The sequence below is a fragment of the Halichoerus grypus genome, chromosome 13, assembly GCF_964656455.1.
Source record: "Halichoerus grypus chromosome 13, mHalGry1.hap1.1, whole genome shotgun sequence".
NCBI classification, from domain to species: Eukaryota; Metazoa; Chordata; class Mammalia; order Carnivora; family Phocidae; genus Halichoerus; species Halichoerus grypus.
In genome coordinates this window covers 95,531,399-95,549,974 of record NC_135724.1, presented here as the reverse complement: position 1 = coordinate 95,549,974, position 18,576 = coordinate 95,531,399, and the positions used below count along the sequence as shown (strand labels likewise).

At 52.5% G+C, this 18,576-nt stretch overlaps 1 protein-coding gene across 1 annotated transcript in view; it reads right to left on the bottom strand.

The window, feature by feature from the left end:
* Positions 1-97: 97 nt before the first annotated feature.
* ANHX (anomalous homeobox) overlaps positions 98-18,576 on the bottom strand; it is a 47,812-nt gene continuing 29,333 nt past the window's right edge. The window contains exons 2-10 of the mRNA XM_036081574.2: positions 17,372-17,641; positions 14,917-15,044; positions 12,706-12,829; positions 11,521-11,737; positions 10,922-11,042; positions 9,444-9,715; positions 6,193-6,328; positions 4,413-4,494; positions 98-4,138 (exon numbers count right to left, since the gene is read on the bottom strand). Of these exons, the coding sequence (XP_035937467.1) occupies positions 4,052-4,138; positions 4,413-4,494; positions 6,193-6,328; positions 9,444-9,715; positions 10,922-11,042; positions 11,521-11,737; positions 12,706-12,829; positions 14,917-15,044; positions 17,372-17,620 (1,416 nt within the window). The 5' untranslated portion in view covers positions 17,621-17,641 and the 3' untranslated portion in view covers positions 98-4,051. The remainder of the gene's footprint in view (positions 4,139-4,412; positions 4,495-6,192; positions 6,329-9,443; positions 9,716-10,921; positions 11,043-11,520; positions 11,738-12,705; positions 12,830-14,916; positions 15,045-17,371; positions 17,642-18,576) is intronic.

Below are 18,576 nucleotides of genomic sequence, written 5' to 3'. Positions count from 1 at the left end.
CACTTTTGTTGTTGAATTTTAAAAGTTCTTTATATATTCTGCAACCTGAACCCATATCACATGTATCATTTGCAAATATTTTCTCCCATTCTGTAGGTTATCTTTTTAGGTTTTTTTTTTTTTTTTTTTGATGTAGTGTATCTTTTTAGTTTCTTGATAGTGTCCTTTGATATTCATAAGTTTATAATTTTGATGAAGTCCTATTTTTTTTTTTTTCTGTTATTACCTGTGCTTTTGATAATCATACCCAAGAAATGATTGCCTCTGGCTCAGCACCCAGACAGGCCTCCATTTCATCCTACCTTCAAAACGTCAGCACCTCCAAGCCCAGAACCATTTCATCCCACCCCTCACTCTGTGGGCGATCCCAGTACCACCCAAACCCCGGCAGCCAGTGGCCAGACGGGATGTGGTCTTCTGCCTGAGGCACCCAAGGGGTACCCCAGAGACACCACAGTGCCTTCCTGGGCCAGTTGGGAGGTGATCACTGGCAGAGGCAGGGACACCATTATGGGTTGAACTATGTTCTACAAATTTCCGATGTCGAACTCCTAATCCCCAATACCCCTGAATGAGAACTGATATGGAAATACGGTCTTCAGAGATGATCAAGTCAAGATGAAGTCACTCAGATCATGATTATGTTGGTAGATTTTGTTGGTATTAACAAGAAGAACCGGGCAGAGATACACACACAGGAAAAGTGCTGTGTGAAGACTGGAGCTCTGCGGTCCCAAACCAAGGAAGTACTGGAACCTGGAGAAAGCTCCCCTTGAGCCTTCATGACCACATCACCCACATCACACTTCCAGCCTCTAGACCTGTGACACAGCAGATCTGTTATTCTAGGCCACGTAGCTTGACTGAAGAGATCAACACAGGCACCCTCTGCCCTCTCCAGCAGTCTCCACACCATGGAGGGTGGGGGTGAAGGCAGGGCCCTTCACAGACCAAAGCCACTGCTGGGTGATCACTTCTGGCCCTGGTTGTCTGGGAGGTCTGGCCACACCTCTCAACCTCCTGGGGCCCACGCAACTATGAAGACAAGGAGAGGCAGAGAAGTTGGCCTCCCTGGAGCTGATCACTGAACATCCCCCCTGCCACTACTAGAGCCCAGAAAGCCTCCGACACCTCCTCTGGGCCCCTGTCAGCCATCAGCCATTTGAAACAGCCCCCATATCCCTTTTCATCTCAAGAAGGGAAGTGCCTCCGCAAGGCACAGGAAGAGGACCCTTGGCCTGGTCACAGCACCTATGTCCACTGGACCCAGGCTGGCCCCTCAAGGGGGTAAGGGCAGAACACTCTCTAGGGCCAACACATCTCTCTCAGAGTGGCCTGGGATCAAACAGCAGAAAGGGAAGTGTGGGCCTCAGGGTGGGAGCTGGGTGCACAGGCGCTGGGCATGCGGGACGGGGAGAGGCCTCCAGCCACTCAGGACGTCTGACCACTGCACAGGAGCCCCTCCAAAGGAGCTCGAGTCTCAGTCAACAGTCAGCTCCAGAGACTTCAGTCCACGTGCCACAAAATGGACACGATCCAGCTGGCTGAGCCTGTGCTCTGGAACTTTTAGGATCGAGCCCGGTGTCTGTAAAGGGTGGGGGAAGGAGACTCCCCAGGAGGTGCTCCCACAGCCCGTCCAGGAGGTTCTTGCCTCAGACCGTGACCACCTCACATATAGGTACTTCCTTTCGGCTCAGGAAAGGCCAAGACTGGGATGGGTCCAGAGCTCTGCACATTTCCAGGGAAGGCCAAAGGGCGGCACCGCCCATCACACCCCAGGGTTAATCCCTAACCCTCTCTAAAGTGTTTATCAACTGTGCAGATATTTTATGCAGACTTTGAATGACTGAGGGCAGGATGAATTGGATCACTGTGCTTCCTTCGGTGACAGGTAATGCACGATGAGTTACGTACCTCAATGATTAAAACAAATCACCACGTAGCTGAGTGGCACATAAGGTTGAAGAGTGAATCTTCCTGGGTGTACACTTTGTGACTGTACGTGAAGGAAGCTGGTGCCGTTGCGATGCCAGAACTAGGTTAGTAATGTGTTCATGAATTATGAAAATGTAAGCACATTAGAGAAATCCATGAGTCAATGGAAAGCTTGATGAGAAACAGCATGTTTACACAGTTTCAAAGCACTACCTCCCAAAATATACAAAAAGAGTAACTGTAGTGGAGAAGGTTGGCAGAAAACACCCTAATGAAGTGATCAAGATGAGCACCAACAACAACTGGACAATCAAAATCATGTGCTATCTGTAAGACAGGGTAAGTGCCTCGTGTCACTTCTGGGGTATTTCCCTAATTGCACGGAAACATCCAACACGGCCACTCTGGGGGACATTCTACAGAATAACTGGCTTGTACTCTTCCAAAGTGTCAAAGTCGTTAAAGTCCAGGAGAAGATCGGGCCTGTTGTGGCCTAAATGACAAGACAGTCAAGGGCACGCAGCACATGCAATGTGACGGGATTCATCTGTCATTTAGGGTGTTGCCGGGACAACTGATTAGACTTTAGTGAGGTCTGGAAGAAGGTGGGGAAATACCAGCACTGACTTCCTGACTGGTGATCGCACGAGGAGAATGCAGAATTCCTTATCTCAAGAAAACAGGAATCAGCTCAGTAACTTGTTCTCAAAAGGATGAAAGGAAAAAATGTTTGTGTTCTATTTGCAACTTTTTATAAGTTTGTGACTGTTTCACAATAAAGAAAGATTTGAGAACTAAAAGATTCCTGATTCTAGGGAACAGGATGCGAGTGAGCGTCCCTGAGAGGAAGTACATATTACTGCTGGTGCTTGGGCAGCGCCACTGTGGCGATGAGGAAGGGATAGGATGGGTCCACGGTCTACAGAGTAAAGGTGAGGGGAGAGGAGTACAGCTGAGAGCCCTGGGGCTGTGGTGGGGGAGCACAGCTGTCTCAGCTCAGCTGCCACTCCCCCGCCCCCGCTGCCCATTCAGGAAGCTCTCAGCGTCTTGTCATTCAAGCACCACATACCCTGGGTTCTCAGACATCCCTCACTTCACACCATCCTCTCAGCAACTACCCATGATTGCCTGCTTATTCCTGATGAGCCTGTGAGCCGCCTGAGAGCACAAAACTGACTTTGCTCCCTGCTCAGCACACCACTGTCAACTGACACAATGGGTAAGGCAAGGACCAAGGGCCTGTTCCTGGCGGTGACAGTCCTGAGCATCAAAGTCACCTCTGCATCAGGAATCACATCACACTCGGCCCCTGGGGCCCTGTGCGCTTGGACATGGTGGCATCTAGCACCAGGGCAATTCCTTCTCCCACAAAACACTCAGGTAAAGGGCAAAGGGCAGAGACGCCCACTGTGACCTTGCTTATAAAACAGACACATTAGAAACAATCAGATCAATAGGGTACACTCATACTGTGAAATGCCAGCCAGGGACAGAAAGGCAAAGGACTGACAGGGACAGGTGTCCAAGATGTAGTTAAGTGAGTAAAAGGGGAGAGTTCAGAACATTGAACTGTAATTTAATTGAATAGAACATTTGTTTTACAAACACAATGAATTACAACCTGCGGGGAAAATGCACCCTGCCCCACCCTGCCTGAGCCATCCCAACCATATTAGCTTCTGTAGAAGCCCCCACCCCCAAGACATAGAAATGTCAGAACACTGCCCATGCCCCACTCGCCAACTTAACTGTCACAGGGCAGGGAGGGCAGACAGCAGGGCAACATTCTCCTCTATCTCCAGAAAGGCGTTCTCTGCCCAGAACCTGCCCAGGAGCTTGACTCCACACTCCCCCGCTGCCTGAGTGAAACTGACCCCTTGGACTTCTGAGCTCAAGAGCGTTTCTCAAATGCTTCCTCTGATACACTGAGTTGCCAACCAAACTATTCAAACATGGCAGGGGGCTACGCAACCTCAATGCTTCTCACTGGAACGCCCCAAGGAACTCTGGGGTCCTCTCTTCAGTTGGAATAAAGCTCTACGTAACATGTGTTGAAAGGCTAGATGTCCACACCTGCTCCCCTGGGAGCACTGGCTGGATACCCCAAAGGGACATCTCAACCCAGGCTGCCCCCTGAAAGCTCAAGAAGCATCCTGGCTCCCCAGAAGGCGTCGCTGGAGGCCTGGCCATCGGGCCACTGCACCTGGAAAGCCAACACAGCATCACACACAGAAGCACCCTTCTGCCTGGCTCCACCTTCCCACCCTGCCACCCCTTACCTCCGGACCCACCCTCTCTGGACTCAGTCAGAAACACGAGCCCACAGAACCCACCTCCCGGGTCCCGTTTAACTGATGTCCAGCCTTGAGGCATCCCTGCCCCTTGTTACATTTGCCTGGTTTATTCACTCCAAAGGTATGACCCGAGGATCCAAGAGTAAAGAGGGACACCCACACTACCTGGTGGTAGGGTCTCACCTGGTTGGAGGGCAAGGGCTGGCTCAGGTCCACAGCAGAAACAGGGCTGGAGAAGGAGGGGCCCGGTGCCAACTCCAGGGGACTGGAAAAGAGACATCAGGACAAGCCCCGTATCGACGGGGCACCAGGTCACGGTCCACCCTGTGAGTGACATGACCTGACAGCTCTCTGCGGGTAAGCAGCCCTTCCAGGTACGCTCTTCAAGAAGAGCGTCCTCCCATGGGGCCCTTGGGTGTGCAGGTGCTAGAGGGACCTGTGTGACACCTCAGGCGGGTGGCCTGGGTGAGGCAGAGAGCACTTGAGGAGGCTCACAGAGAAGGACCAACAAACGGAAACCCGAAGGAAGAGGTCAAGAAGGGCCAGGCCTGGGGTGCCATCGGGATCAAATTGGGGGAGCAGCAGGGAGAGCAGGGAAGGTGACAGGTGTAGCCACTCAGGACAACAGTGTGGCAGTTCCCTAAAAGGCAAACACACGCCTACAGCCATTCCACTCCTATGCGTGTCCACACCCCAGAGACAGGAAAGCACACGGGCAGACCCACATGCACCCGGGAATGCTCACAGTGACCCCAAACTGGGAACTCAGAAATGCCTACCAACAGGCGATGGGTCAAAACAGCACGGTCCATCCGCATCAAGGAAACAGAACCCACAAAGAGGAATGGACTGCTGATACACACAGCAACAGGGAAAATCCCAAAGTACTCAAGCAGAGGAAAAGAAGCTAGACCCACCGCTCCCACACAAAATTCAAAACTTTTGGATTTCATTCACATGGAATTCTAGAAAATGCAGCTAAAGAGAGGAGATCCACGGTCCTGCAGGTGGCGGGGATGGTGGCAGGGGGACGGACAGACACGGCTCAGCATGTGGTGGGTACAGAAGCTGCACTCAGAAAACTCTCACGGGTACCGTGCAAACATGGTGCTTTACTGAATGCCAACGGTGCCCAATGAATCTACTGTTCGAGAAGGACTCAAGGTCATCACATCGAGCAAGGATGGGCCGGGCCATTGGGGTGCAAGGATGAGACAGCCATGAGGAACCTGGTGGCGGCATTTTCTCCATCCAGGTTCCTGGTCAGGAATGGAAAAGTGAGTCCGTCTGCAAAGTCTGCATTTTCTCACCCTCTGGCTAGTTCAGCAAATACAATTTGTGACTCGAGCAACTGCTCCCTCTCTCTCTCACACGCTGCCCTGTAATTCTGCTCTCACTGGGCACCTGGCGTTCAGCTCCCAGACTGGGGAGACTATGAACACTGGGGACCTAGTCCTGGTGACCCCTATCATAGATTCCCTGTCCGCCAGAGGACCTCCGACTTCTCACATTCCTCTGATCTCTCTTCTCAACCTCCAGATTCTCCTGGCCTGTTGTTCTGGCCCCCACGGCCACAGTCTGCAGCACCTAGGCTATTCACAGCCCTCTCAAGCACCTTTCAAACTACAGTTTGGAACATAAAATCAGGATCTTGATGCTGCTTAAAAACTCAGACAGCCTCTGTCTGGGGAAAACAACATGCCAAAAAGTGGCTTCTGGGATCCAGGGTGATCTTGGGGCAGAGGCAAAGTGTGAGCACTGTCCACAATACAGACACCCGTGTCTGCTCTGATATTTCTGGGTGTTCTTCTGTCTCAGGGAAAAACCACCCTCTTCTGGTAGATGTAGGCTGGGGATGATGATGTATTGTCCAGAAATCCATAAGGAAAGGACTCAATCTGCACATCTGAGGTGGCAAGTCTATAAACCAGGAATACCCTACCCATGGCTCTGCGTGGCTCACCTCTGGGTTAGGAGGAATTCGGGAGGCTGTGTCACCAGGAAGCCGCCCGCCTGTTGTTCTGCCTGGCCAATGCTGGTGCCTGAACCTTCCTCCAGGTACATGCTCGGGGGGTTGCCAACAGGTGGGTCAGCGAATCCTACACAGAAAAAATTCCACAACCCAGTGCTGGGAGGACAGAACACAGCCCACAAGCAGCACAATCGAGACCTCCACGGAGAAAAGCAGCATCTGACCTGGCCGGCCCCAAGCCTCAGCCTCCCTTGCTGAGGAAGGAAGAGTCATAACTGTTGATCTCAACTGCCTTTTTAGGCTTCCAGAAACAAAAATTAAGCCCAATTTTGTGGACTTCAAATTTTGCTTCATCAACCCAGACTTTAGGCCAGCCCCCAGCGTCAAAGACTCAGCATCCAAATCTGCCCCACACGCAGGGCTGCCATGTGAGAACTTCTCAGTCTGTCCCGTGCTGGTTCATCAAAGGCTGGGCCACGTCCATTTTCACCTTTCACCTCAGGTTTCGCCACGATTTCACAGAGATGCAAAGTATCACTACCTTACCTTGCCCCCCTCTCTACAGAAAATGTTGCAGAGGATATCTCAGTATACCTCTGACTCTTACAGATAAGCCATGGTAGATCTGATCAGTTCTGGGTCGACAAACTTCGAGCCACTTCGGAGTGAAGGAAGGTAAGAAGTCCACCAGGTGGTAACCCTAGCGTCAGAGTCCCTGACCTCAGACAGAACAGCAGGCCAGCTGGGCCAGGCGCACCCTGTCCTCCCCGCCGTCTGCCAGAGTGACAACCTAACCTGCCAGCCAGCAGCCCAATCTCAGACCAAAGGAACTTTCCTGACCATTCAAGTATGTGATTCTACCTCCACTTTCTGCTGTTTCCTCTTTTCTGCAGAACTCTAGAAATACTCTGAGGTACGTTAAATATAATTTAAGTGCTAATTTGAGCATTTCTGGTTCAAACTTAAAAGATCACTAGGTTACATCTTCTTCCTCCAAGAGGAAGACAAGAAGCCAAAAGCCCAGAACAAAGGGAGAGTCAGGGGAGGGGGAATTAGTGGGAGGAAGATGTCCCCAGTTCTGCAGACCCAGGACACAAGTACCGTCCTATGTTGGCAGGGCATCTGAAAGGAAGGTAGGGTATAGGTCAGGTCCCGAGAACCTTAAGGTGGGAGGTTGGGAGGGAGGGAGCAGTCAGGGAGAGCAGGGAGACATCCTGGTGCTCACGCGGTCAGTCGGCAGGGAGGCTCACCAATTCCTACAGAATGTCACCCTCACATGGGCTGGACCTGGTGTGAAGACCAGCTCCCCTCGTCCCCATGTGAAGCTGTCCCCAGTGACCGCCCCACTCCAGCCTTGTTGGTAAATATGGACAGACAAACATAGGTCTCTGACAGTGGAAAAAGGACATGGAAAAATGAAGGACCAATATGATCAAACTGAAAAGCTGCCTCCAGAGCAATGAGTCTCCAGGACTCTTCCTCCTTCCGACCCCTCATCCTCCTCTATTCAAGGAAGGGCCAGAATCTACAGCCCCAATATTCCTGCCTTCAGACAACAAAGCATGTTTTTTGAAACTTTTATTGAGAATACTCAGAAAAATAAAAGATACTGCATCTATAAAAAGTAACACAATCCGTGACGAAAATTCAAATAAAAAAACAGCTTGGAATTCTCTTAAAGTATAACTGTCAAATTGGAATTTTGAAAGACAGACTCTAACACCCCCAAAGCACATACAATAAAAAAGAAGAGAAACATAAAAAAAAGGTAAGCACCTGGGGAGACTGGCCCAGGATTTCCAAAATCATCGTAAGATTTGTGCTCTAAAGAGAACGAAGAACACGGAGGGGGTAAATTATTAAGGAATATTATCCAAAAAATACCCAGACCTTAGAGGAGACATTGTTATCTTCTTTAAATTGAAAGGCTTAACAGAAAAGTGAATTAAAGAGACTCACACCTAGGACCATCATTGTGAAATTTCAGAACACCCAGACTTAAAGCAAACAAACAAAACAAAAAAACTCCAAGAAAGGAACAATATGTGATCTGCAAAGAAGCCAAGAGGATGACATCAACATCAGATGCTACAAACAATGATACGAATATATCTGCAAATATCTAAGGGAAAATATTTAAACTCACAATTCTGTCCCTGCCGAATTGTTCATCAAACGTGAGGGCAGGTTAAGGACAATTTCACAACACGTAAGCACTCAGAAAATTGATCTTGCAAGCCCCCTTTCTTGCAGTTAAATGAAGACGTTCTCAAACATAACAAAGAAGTCAATGAAGACAGGACAAGACCTGCAATTCAGGAAACAGTGACCCAAACCACGGAGGCAATGAAAGGAGTGCTCTTGGGGTGCTGACTCCACACCAGGTCTAGGGAAACGTCACTTGGGTGGAAACAGGAAGGAGGGCTCCCAGCCACCAGTCTTCAGAGGAGACACTTGGAAAACTGGAAGAAGTTACAGATGCGATAAAAACAGGTAACATAAGAAGAAAGGAAGGCAATTAGAAACCCCAAGAAAGTAAAGACACAACCACAGAAGACTAAGAAATTTAGGTGACGGGAAAATTGATGGTGCCAATATCCTCCTCACAAGGTGAGATGTCACAAGATGCTTTTGTATTTGGTAGACAAATATATATCTAAATACATATTCTTTAGAGGTACTTTTATTTTTTTTTTAATTTTTTTATTTTTTAAAGATTTTTATTTATTTTTTGACAGAGAGAGAGAGAGAGAGAGAGAGAGAGACAGCGAGAGAGGGAACACAAGCAGGGGGAGTGGGAGAGGGAGAAGCAGGCTTCCCTGCGGAGCAAGGAACCCGATGCGGGACCCGATCCCAGGACTCTGGGATCATGACCTGAGCCGAAGGCAGACGCTAAACAGCTGAGCCACCCAGGCGCCCCTCTTTAGAGGTACTTTTAGCTACAATAAGAACTAAGATGAAACTAAGGAAATGATATTTCAGTCACGAGATGTGGTAAGCTGTCCTCTGTTGCAGCAAGTGGTGACAGTAAGTCAGGTGGCCTGCAATGGGAGTGCAGGGGTGGCAGCTGTCTCATTTCGTTTAACTCTTTCCTCACTGTCTTACTTTTAGTCGTATGCACATTTCACTTTGCAAACTAGAAAAGTAGGAGAGTGCTGATCCTTCCCACACCCCTTCAAATGAAACCCAAGTAGTTGTGGCATCTTGTGCAGAAGAGCATGGTCTGTGTGGAATGGACCCACCTGTGGTGCTGGTCTCACCGAGGGCAGTGATGGACACAGCCACAGTGGCATCTGTGGGGCGCATCATGAGGTCCAGCCCAGTCTGGAAGGAAACTTCCTTGGAGGACGCCAGTGCAAGGGACATCAGCCATGACTCAGGGGCAGCCAAAGAAGGGTCCAGCATGTCACTGCCAGCAGTCAGAGGGCAGAGGCCAGGGCCTGGGCAGATGTGGGGGAGAGTGGCAGGACTGTGGCCAGGCCCCTCCTGGTACATCTCACCGCCCTGCAGAGACCTGGGAAAGACAGCAAACACCATCCCTTGGAGGGCAGAGACTCCCTCAGGCCAGGGCAGAGAGGCCTGGGAGGAGACTCCAGCCCCATTTGGGAATCCAGGTAGCCACTGACGGCTGTGGGGCCCACCAGATCCCTAACTGCCTTGTTTTCACAGTTCTACCTGTGGCTGCAAGGGTTCCAGAACACTTAAAAAAATACTATTACTGGAAACCTAAGACACATTAGCAGTTCATTTAAAAGGACCTTCAATGAAGCATTGTTCCACAATACTGAAAGCAGGAAATGATTAGGAAGACCCTAATAGTGGAATGAATGATGATGGCTGATCTTACAGGAATATTAGGCAGTCGTTGATAATAATTTAAAGACTCGATATTGCACACTCGCTGTGTCTCAGATGGTGCTCCTGGGCTTCTGTGACGCCCCTCCCCTACCCCTGTAATTTCTGCAACAACCTGCATCGTATTCCCTCCCCATCTCGCAGATGAGAAACGCACGGCACTGAGAGCTCACAGGAACCTGCCTAAGTTCATACACCTGGGCAGTGGCCAGCCTGCATAGGAAGGGCCAGGTGCAGGGAGTGTCATGAGAGATGCTGATGTCACAATGGTAAATAGAAAAAGTGTCCACATCTTGATGGTTACACAAGGTGGAACCTGGACCCTCTCTCAGACCTAGTCCTGCTGATGGCCAGCACGTTCCTTATCCTTACATCAGGTCCATGCCTCATCCCTGGTGAGGGAACGTGCTTGGACAGTGCCTAGTGCACAGTCAGAACTCAAGAAATATTAGCTGTTACTGACTCAATGATATAGAAACAATACAAAATACCAGAAATAAAAAAGAAACAATAGCTAGGGTTTGGCTTTAGGAAGTAAGCCTGCATATGTTTCTTTCCAACTCTGTTTTCCCCATTCTCCAATATACACATGAAGTCAGGCTGTGAGCCAGGCTCCAAGGAGCAAGTGTGGGGTCCCTGATACGGACTCCTTACCAGCGGCTTCTCCACCCCAGAATCACGGAGGTCTCTCTGCTCTCAGCAGTCACTGACCTGGTCTCACTGTCAGCCCCAACATTCACATGCCTGCTCCAGGCCTGGTCATCCACCCAAGACGGTGAAACTAAATACGGTGATGGTCCCACGGGCTGTGGGGATGGCAGTACGTGGGAGGTGATGGTCCCACGGGCTGTGGGGACGGCAGTACCTGGGAGGCAACGGCTTCGGCAGAGTCTCATCTCCAGAAAAGTCTGGGGCCAGGGCCAGCGACTCCCATGGCCCTTGAGTGGTCTCCCTGGACTGTGCAGGCCCATTTTCCTCCTGTCCTGCTGAAAGCCAATCAGGGAGGAGGGGAGGCTTGGTGATGCTCTGAGTCCCATCCCAGCAGGTTAAGAGCAGCCCTGCTGGCTGGGAAAGGGTGTTACTACCGAATCATTACAATATCCTTTGTTCCTTAAATGTCTTTTGTCTGAAGCCAATCCGTAACTACAAACCCAGGAACCCCTAAATCATGGTGGCTGGCTCGCTTCCCAAGTCGGCTCACGGACTCCTGGCCCTGGACACACAGTGACCTCTAAATGCAAACCAGCTGCTGCAGCCTCACTGGGGCCCATCCTGAGCCCATCCTTACCCTCAGCGTCAGGGATCTCGCTCACCCCAAGAGCACGTCCTACAAGTGCACACTGGGAGTGGAGGGGCTGTCCCATAACAGAGTGACCCTCACTAGGCCTAGCCCTAGAGAGAGGGTGCCGGGCGTCAGGAAGAAGCCCGCAACCGCAAAGAGGGTGGGGCCCTGGAGCCACTCACCTGGCCACTGAGGCCTGTCCACACCCCCAGGGCCAAGGCGGGGCTGGCCTGAGGGCTGCGGGCGGTCCGGAGCCCTCTCCCTCACACTGGGCTCCTCTAGTGCGTTCTCCGGGGCTGGCTGCAGGCGCTGGAGAAGGGCCCTTTGGCGCCGCCGGTAATTGGCGAACCAGTTGTACACTTGCTCAACAGTCAGGCTCGTCTCCAGGGCCAGGTTCTCCTGCTCCAAAACAGCACAGCCTCTAGCCCCGCCACCGCCCCCTGAGCAGCAGGGGTGCCCGGGGCGACCCGAAGGGGCGGGCCCCGCCTCCCGCCCTGAGCGGCCTCCGGGCGGGGGATCCGAGCGCGGTCTTCGGCGCCGCCAGGCACGTCCTCCAGCCCGGCCTCGCTCCTCCCGCCGACGCTAACGCAGACACGGAGCGGGCCCGGGCAGCGCCACGGCCCCGCAGGAGACCCGGCGCGCTCCAGAGTCCGGCGTCCGAGGGCCACTGGTCCGCGAGCGGCGGCGGAAGCCAGCCCGCAGAGCTGGCGCGGCGATCGCTGGGAGAGCTCTGCCGATTGGACAGGGAGCGTGGCGGGTGGAGCAGGCACAGGAGCGCCCTCTTGATTGGGCAAGCCCCCACTTGGGCAAGCCTTGCTGATTGGATGAGGGAGATAAGTAGGTGGAACTAACACAGGAGAGCCCTGCCGATTGGACAGAGCAGAGAAGTAGGTGGAGAGAACAGGCCCGGACTTCGGAGCCGCAGGAAACGGACTCCTTCGGGGGGCGTCCCGGCTGTTCCCTCACAGCCTGCCCCCGACTCCGTCCCTCCAGCTTCCGGGGGCTGCGGTGCGGAGGGCGCCCACCGGCCTCAGCAGGTACTGAGCTCTGCAAATATCTGCCCCCTGACGCTGGAAGCTCCACGACGGCAGTCTCCTCACCCTGGTACCCCGTGCCTGGCCGTGTGGGGACAGGATGACCCCACCTGAGAAAACTGAACCCTCCACGTGTGCAGGCTGGATGGTCAGCAGCCGCCGGCCAGTGAGCTCCTGTCCTCCAGGGAAGCTCGGAGAAGCAGAAGCCACCAGCGCCCTGGCAGACGGGCCACTCGGAAGGCCCGGGGGAGGGACGGGACAAGGGTGGGGGTCACCTAAGGTCGGGGGCGGCTAAGGGGAGGGTGGCCCGGCCTCCAGCTCCTCGGCTCTTACCCTCTCGGCCTTGCTGGGGTTGGTGCTCACGCCAGAGGCAAAGTCGTGCAGCTTCTGGCGAACCTCTCTGGGAAAGTTCCGGCTCTTCAGGCCGTCCGGGCAGAGGGAGGGGGGTGGTGGGTTCCTGGATAAGGACAGTGAGGAGGTGGTTACAGACGCTCCTCCTGGACGCACCTCATGGGCTCCCAAACACTGTGCACCCCTGGACACCTCTTATCTCACTGGCTGCCCCCCTCCAAGCTGTGTGCTGCTGAGTCCCAGGAGTCCATCCTCTGAAGGACGGAGGGGCCCAGCACCAGCCCGTCTTCACCTGCACGCCCTCACGGGGGTCACCAAGCTCTCCAGTACCACTCACTGAGATGCCAGAGGTGACCAATGGCCCATAGCTATTGAAAGTGGATGATGAGGGCACTGAGGTTGGTCATGCCACTCACTTTACTGTGTATATGCATGAATTTTTCCAAAAGGAAAAACTGATATATAAACAAATGGTACCAGCGGGGAACACCCAAGATATTCAAACACCAACTGAACAAATCACCATGGATGTCAAAAATGCATCCCACACATACCACATCCCAAATGGAGCTTGATCCTTCACTCTCCCAGTCTTCCCCCAGGCCCCAATTCTGTGCATCTCAGTGAGAAACCACCATGTTCCAGCCAATCAGGCCAAGAGCCCTGCAGGCTGGCTTTATTCTCTCTTAACCTCCTCCAACACATCCGGCTTGTCAGCAAATCCTCCAAAATCTGCCCTGACACACCCAGAGACTCCCAAGAGCCTCCTGCCTCTCTCTGGTACCAACCACCCTTAGGTGACACCCCTATAGGAGACACCACCACCCTCAGGTGGTGGACCAACCATCGCTCTAACTCCAGTATCACCCCCTCCTTACACTTCCAAGGGCTGCCATCCCCACACTCAGGCCTCTCTGCCAAGGCTTAGAGGAGCCCGCGCTGCACCCCCCTCCCCAAAACAAAGAACAAAGGTGGCATAGTCCTCTACTAAGCACACTCTCTGTCTAGTACTCCCCACTCTGAACTATGGAATCTACTTTGTGTCCTCTCTACTGTCCCTTGTCTGCACCCAGTGTCAGCTCCAGGAGAGTAGGGCCCAGGCTATATCCCCAGCAACTCCAACAGCACCCAGCAATCAGGGGCCTCTTCACAAACACTGCATACTGATCCCCAAATCATCTACTGAACTGTACTCTGCCAGGCCATCAGCAACTGTATGGAGGGACATGATTCCATTCCTGAAGACCCCCAAGGCTGATGAACTGCTGGGTTTTGAGGACGTATCTCGTTCTTTGGCAGGCACCAGGAAAAAAAATTCTCTCTGATCCAGAAGGAATCCATCTCTTCTTCCAGTAACCAGGCCCCATAGCGCAGGAATCCCATTACTTGGGCTCCCAGGAGCTCAGAGCCAGATCTACAGCCCTTCCTGGTCAGTGGGCAACACCCAAGATCAAGAACAAAGGCTCTACAGTCTCAGTGTCTAGCCTGGAGTCCTAGCTTTGCGTCTCTCTCCTCTGTAACCTTGGGCAAGTGCTGACCTCTCTGTGCCTCAGTTTACTCATCCATAAGTGGTGATGAAGGAATAATAGTAATTAGCAGCTGTAATGTTTCCTTAGCGCTGATAATGGCTATGGTGGTAATTACTATTAACGAGGACCCACCGTCTCTCATGTGCCAGGCAATCTCCTAAGCACCACATACATCTCGTCTGATGCTCACATCACTCTCATCTTTACCTCTCTTTAAAAGGCCCTGCAGCCCTGAGGGGTGGTGTTGCAGACCCAGGCCCATGGCGCCTGCAAAGCCAGTCTGTGGGAATCAGATGACCGAAGGTACACGTGCTGGGCATCTCCCACAGGAGGAGAAGACAAGAGGAAGAGAGTGAGGTCAGGATGTCCACCTGCTGCCTCCTCCCTGCAGAGCCCTCACTGGAAGGCAGTGGCTCCTTCTCCTTGCCCTGCAGGCATAAGTAGGAATGCACCCCCATGTCCAGCTGAGCAGGTGGAGAGTGTGGCTCAGTGCTGGGCACACGGGCTGATGTAGAGCCTATCACCTTTTGACTATTACTGCTTTTTCTGACTTTTCCTGCATTTATCTCCCTGTCTCTGCCTTACCTCAGCCCCACTGTGGTTTTAGATGGCACATCCCTCAGGAGTCCTGGGGAACACGCACAAATAAAGGCTAGCGGTGTACCTCTTTCTGCAGCGGAACTTCTGCACTGGGGTTAGCACGGCCACGCCCAGCCGCTTCATGACCTGGCGGTAGTGAATGTCGTTCCAGAGCTGTACCAGCTCCTGGCTGCCTCCAGGCACCTGGCAACCCTGCCGAGAAAAGCCTACTGAGACCTGGCCGCCCTCACCCATCCTGGAGCACTGCCCTCCAACCCGACCTGACCCTCGGGAAGAGCTGCTGGCTGAGGGGCGGGGCAAGGTCCCATCAGCCCTTCAGCCCTCCCATAAAGCAGCTCTCAGTCACTCCTTACAGGTGAGGAGCAGGAGTCAAGAGGAAGGCAAACGACAGGCCTGGGGCCACAGAACATATGAGAGGCAGACTCACAGAGCTACATGGTTGGATTTGAGGGTCCAAGGTTTGACCCATATCTTGCGTGAAAGACCTTTCTCTCCCACCCAGCAGGGCTGCTCCCTCGCATGCTCAGTGAGTGCATTTTGAGCCAAGAGGGATGAAGTGGTTCTGGTCTGTGCCCCACCAAGCTCACCAAGCCAGTGCGACCTGTTCACACAACCAGACTCCGGAGATGGCCAAGGATGCCTGGTGCTGGCCTCCCGACACAGCCCAATGGTCTGTGTGGGGTTCCCGCATTTAACTCCAATGTTCTCAGGATCATCTCAGCAAGGGAGGTACCAACAATCATTCAGCCTTCCCTCCACAGTATCAGAAAAAGCCCATTTTGCGAGGCTGTGACTTCCAGTCTGCTGCCAGGATGCAGCCATCAGCCTTGGGCACAGTTGTCAGGGAACCCTGCCACCTGCAGGATGTAGTCCTGGGCAAGAAATGCCCATTCTTGGTGTGCTGTCCCCGTCATATCTCTCAGGTCTCCCCTACACGTCAGCTCCTCAGAGACATTTATGGACCGTCCAGACTGAGTTTATAATCCCTCTCCTGGGAGTTTTCCATCACTGATGTCATTCACACATTTCATCACCGAGTGCCTCAACAGAGTTATTACAACTCCGTGTTTTCCCTTGTTTGTTTACTTTGACGGATTTGAAAAACTGAGCCCCTCTGACTCACAGGTGTTACATTAGGTGTCGTGGATCCTGTCACAAGCACAACTGAGGCGGCCGCTCCCTCAGGGGGCCTGCAGTGCAGCGACAGGAGGCAGACAGAACGGAGGCCTGAGGGAGGAGCCAGAGGGTGAACAAGACTCTACACTGGAGAATAAAGGGGGCACTGCCTAGACAGGGTGACATTTACAGCAGAAACCAGAAAGGAAGAAAGGCACCAGCCACACAGAGGGCCCGGCTCCAGCCTCTGGCAGAGGGAGCAACAAATGCTGAGCTCCTGAGATGAGGGAAGATGTCGGGAGTTGTATGAACAGCAAGGAAGCAGCATGGCGACTGTGAAGAAAGCTGGGGGAGAGTCTGACAGAGAGGCCAGAGAGCAGACAAGCTCAGATTGCGGGCTCAGGTGCACACCGTGGCCCATCTGCTGCCTGTGAACTCTCTGGCTGCTACATGAAGGACAAATCAAGGGGACAGGAGGGGACTACACAGCCTATGGGGAAGGGAGTGGAAATTGAAAGAACTGGAAAGAAAGGAGTATCTTGGGGCGCCTGGGTGGCTCAGTCGGTTAAGTGTCTGTCTTCGGCTCAGGTCATGATCCTGGGGTCCTGGGATTGAGCCCCACAGCAGGCTCCCTGCTCAGCGGGGAATCTGCTCCTCTCTCTCCCTCTGCTGGTGCCCCTGCTCATGCTCTCTCTCAAATAAATAAATAAAATCTTTAAAAATAAATAAATAAAATCTTTAAAAAAAACTGAGTATCTCGAAGGTAAACTCAGCAGCACGAATTATGCATGAACTGTATGATGGGGTGACAGAGGGAAAAACAGGCCCTCAAATCCCTTATTTGAAACCCTTTGAGCCAGACGTATTTTGGAGTTAAGAATTTCTCAGATTTTAGGAAGTAACATAGGCATATCCTGTGTAATATGCACCACCCCAGTAAAATCTGGAGCAGGCAGCATGCCGTAATCAAACATACCAGTATTTAGGTAGCAGGATGTACCACGGTCACATTAAATGGCTAAAGACCGTAAAGACCCCACATCGGTGCAGGTCACGTCCCATCAGTGCCAAATGCATCCAAGTAACACCAGGTGAGTGACAAAGATACTTCTGGTCTGCTCAGTCACAGACCTGCAGCTAAGGGCCTGAGGTTCTGGGTCTGTCTGACCGTCTTACCGACTGGGATCCCAACTCTCCAAGCGAGAAACACCGCTCAGTATGGATCTCATAAATGGAGAGTTCGGCCTCAGATTACTAAGGCAGTTAGGACTCTGTAAAGAGAGTGGACCCTTCTAGCTTGGTTTATAAAACGTCCCCCCAGGTTCTCGCCGACGTGGGGGCACTTCTGTGGTGTCTGGGACGGGGCTGTAGCTCTCTGCACGCCCCTCACAGACCAGTCCTACCTCCAGGACCCGGCAGGCAGCCTGATGCTGCTCCTGCTGGGCCAGCACCCGGGCACACACGAGGGCCACATCCGCGTTGTCCAGGAGGTGCAGGCGGAGCGGGCTGTCCAACACGGCGGTGACCAAGGGCCGCACCTGGGCTGGGTCATCCTGGAGGTCCCGGCACAGCCTGCCTGCAAGAGTCACCAGATCTGCCAAGGGTGGCCCAGTGCCCCCACTCTCCCTCAGCAGCTTCAGGAAGCTCTGCATCCCGCGTCGGGTTCAGGCCCTCTGCAAACGAGACAACAATCATGACAATGGCCAGCACTGCCCACAGGCTGACTGCACGTCCATCCACAACTCTGCAAGGCCCCTCTTGCCACAGGCATTTGTAACATGGTGGTAGGAGCTCACCGAGAAAAGGCAGAGGGCATCAATGCCTGCTACAATTTCCTGTTTTTAGTCCTCATTTGTGTACTAGGTGCTCTCACTGCAATGGTTCATCTCATTCCTGTGATCCTTTAGTCTGTGCCCCATCCACAGGCCCCACACTGGTCCTCCCATGTCTCCTCCTCTCTGTTTCCCCCACAGTCTTACACATACAAGGTAACTGTGCTGTGTTTCACTCCTTCTCTGGGCTCAGTCAGGGCAGGGACCCTGTGTTGGGGTCATTAGATTTCCCCAGCATCCGCCCCATGGATGCCCAGGCCTCTCAGAGCAGTAGGAGGTACCCTGAGCTAGGGGCTTGGCAGACATTGCTTACATTCCTACAAAGAGGAGCCATGGGACCTGCCAGAACAGGACTAACACCATCTGCTTTTGACTATTATGATTTTGAAAACAAACAAACAAACATATTTGAAAAACACAAAATTTTAAAGATTGCCCTAATCCCACACTTTAAAAAAAATATACAAAAGGATGAACATTTGCTGGGCCTCCCTGTGCCTGGTCCATCTACTCTGCACTGCCCCCCCCCCCCACACACATAGTGGTAAGCTATGGCAAGCTGGATTTGAAGCCTTTATGAATTTTTCTTTTTTCTTTTTTTTTTTTTATAAAAAGCTAACTATGTATACATACAGCAGTTTTTACCAAAAGAGAGATTGCTCATGCCATTACTCAATCTGGGCACTACCACAGGCATGTTCCCTAGACCATATGAATGGTCCTGCAGAGTACCCACGACAGAGTACCCATGACAGTAGGGGCCAGACTTGTTTCAA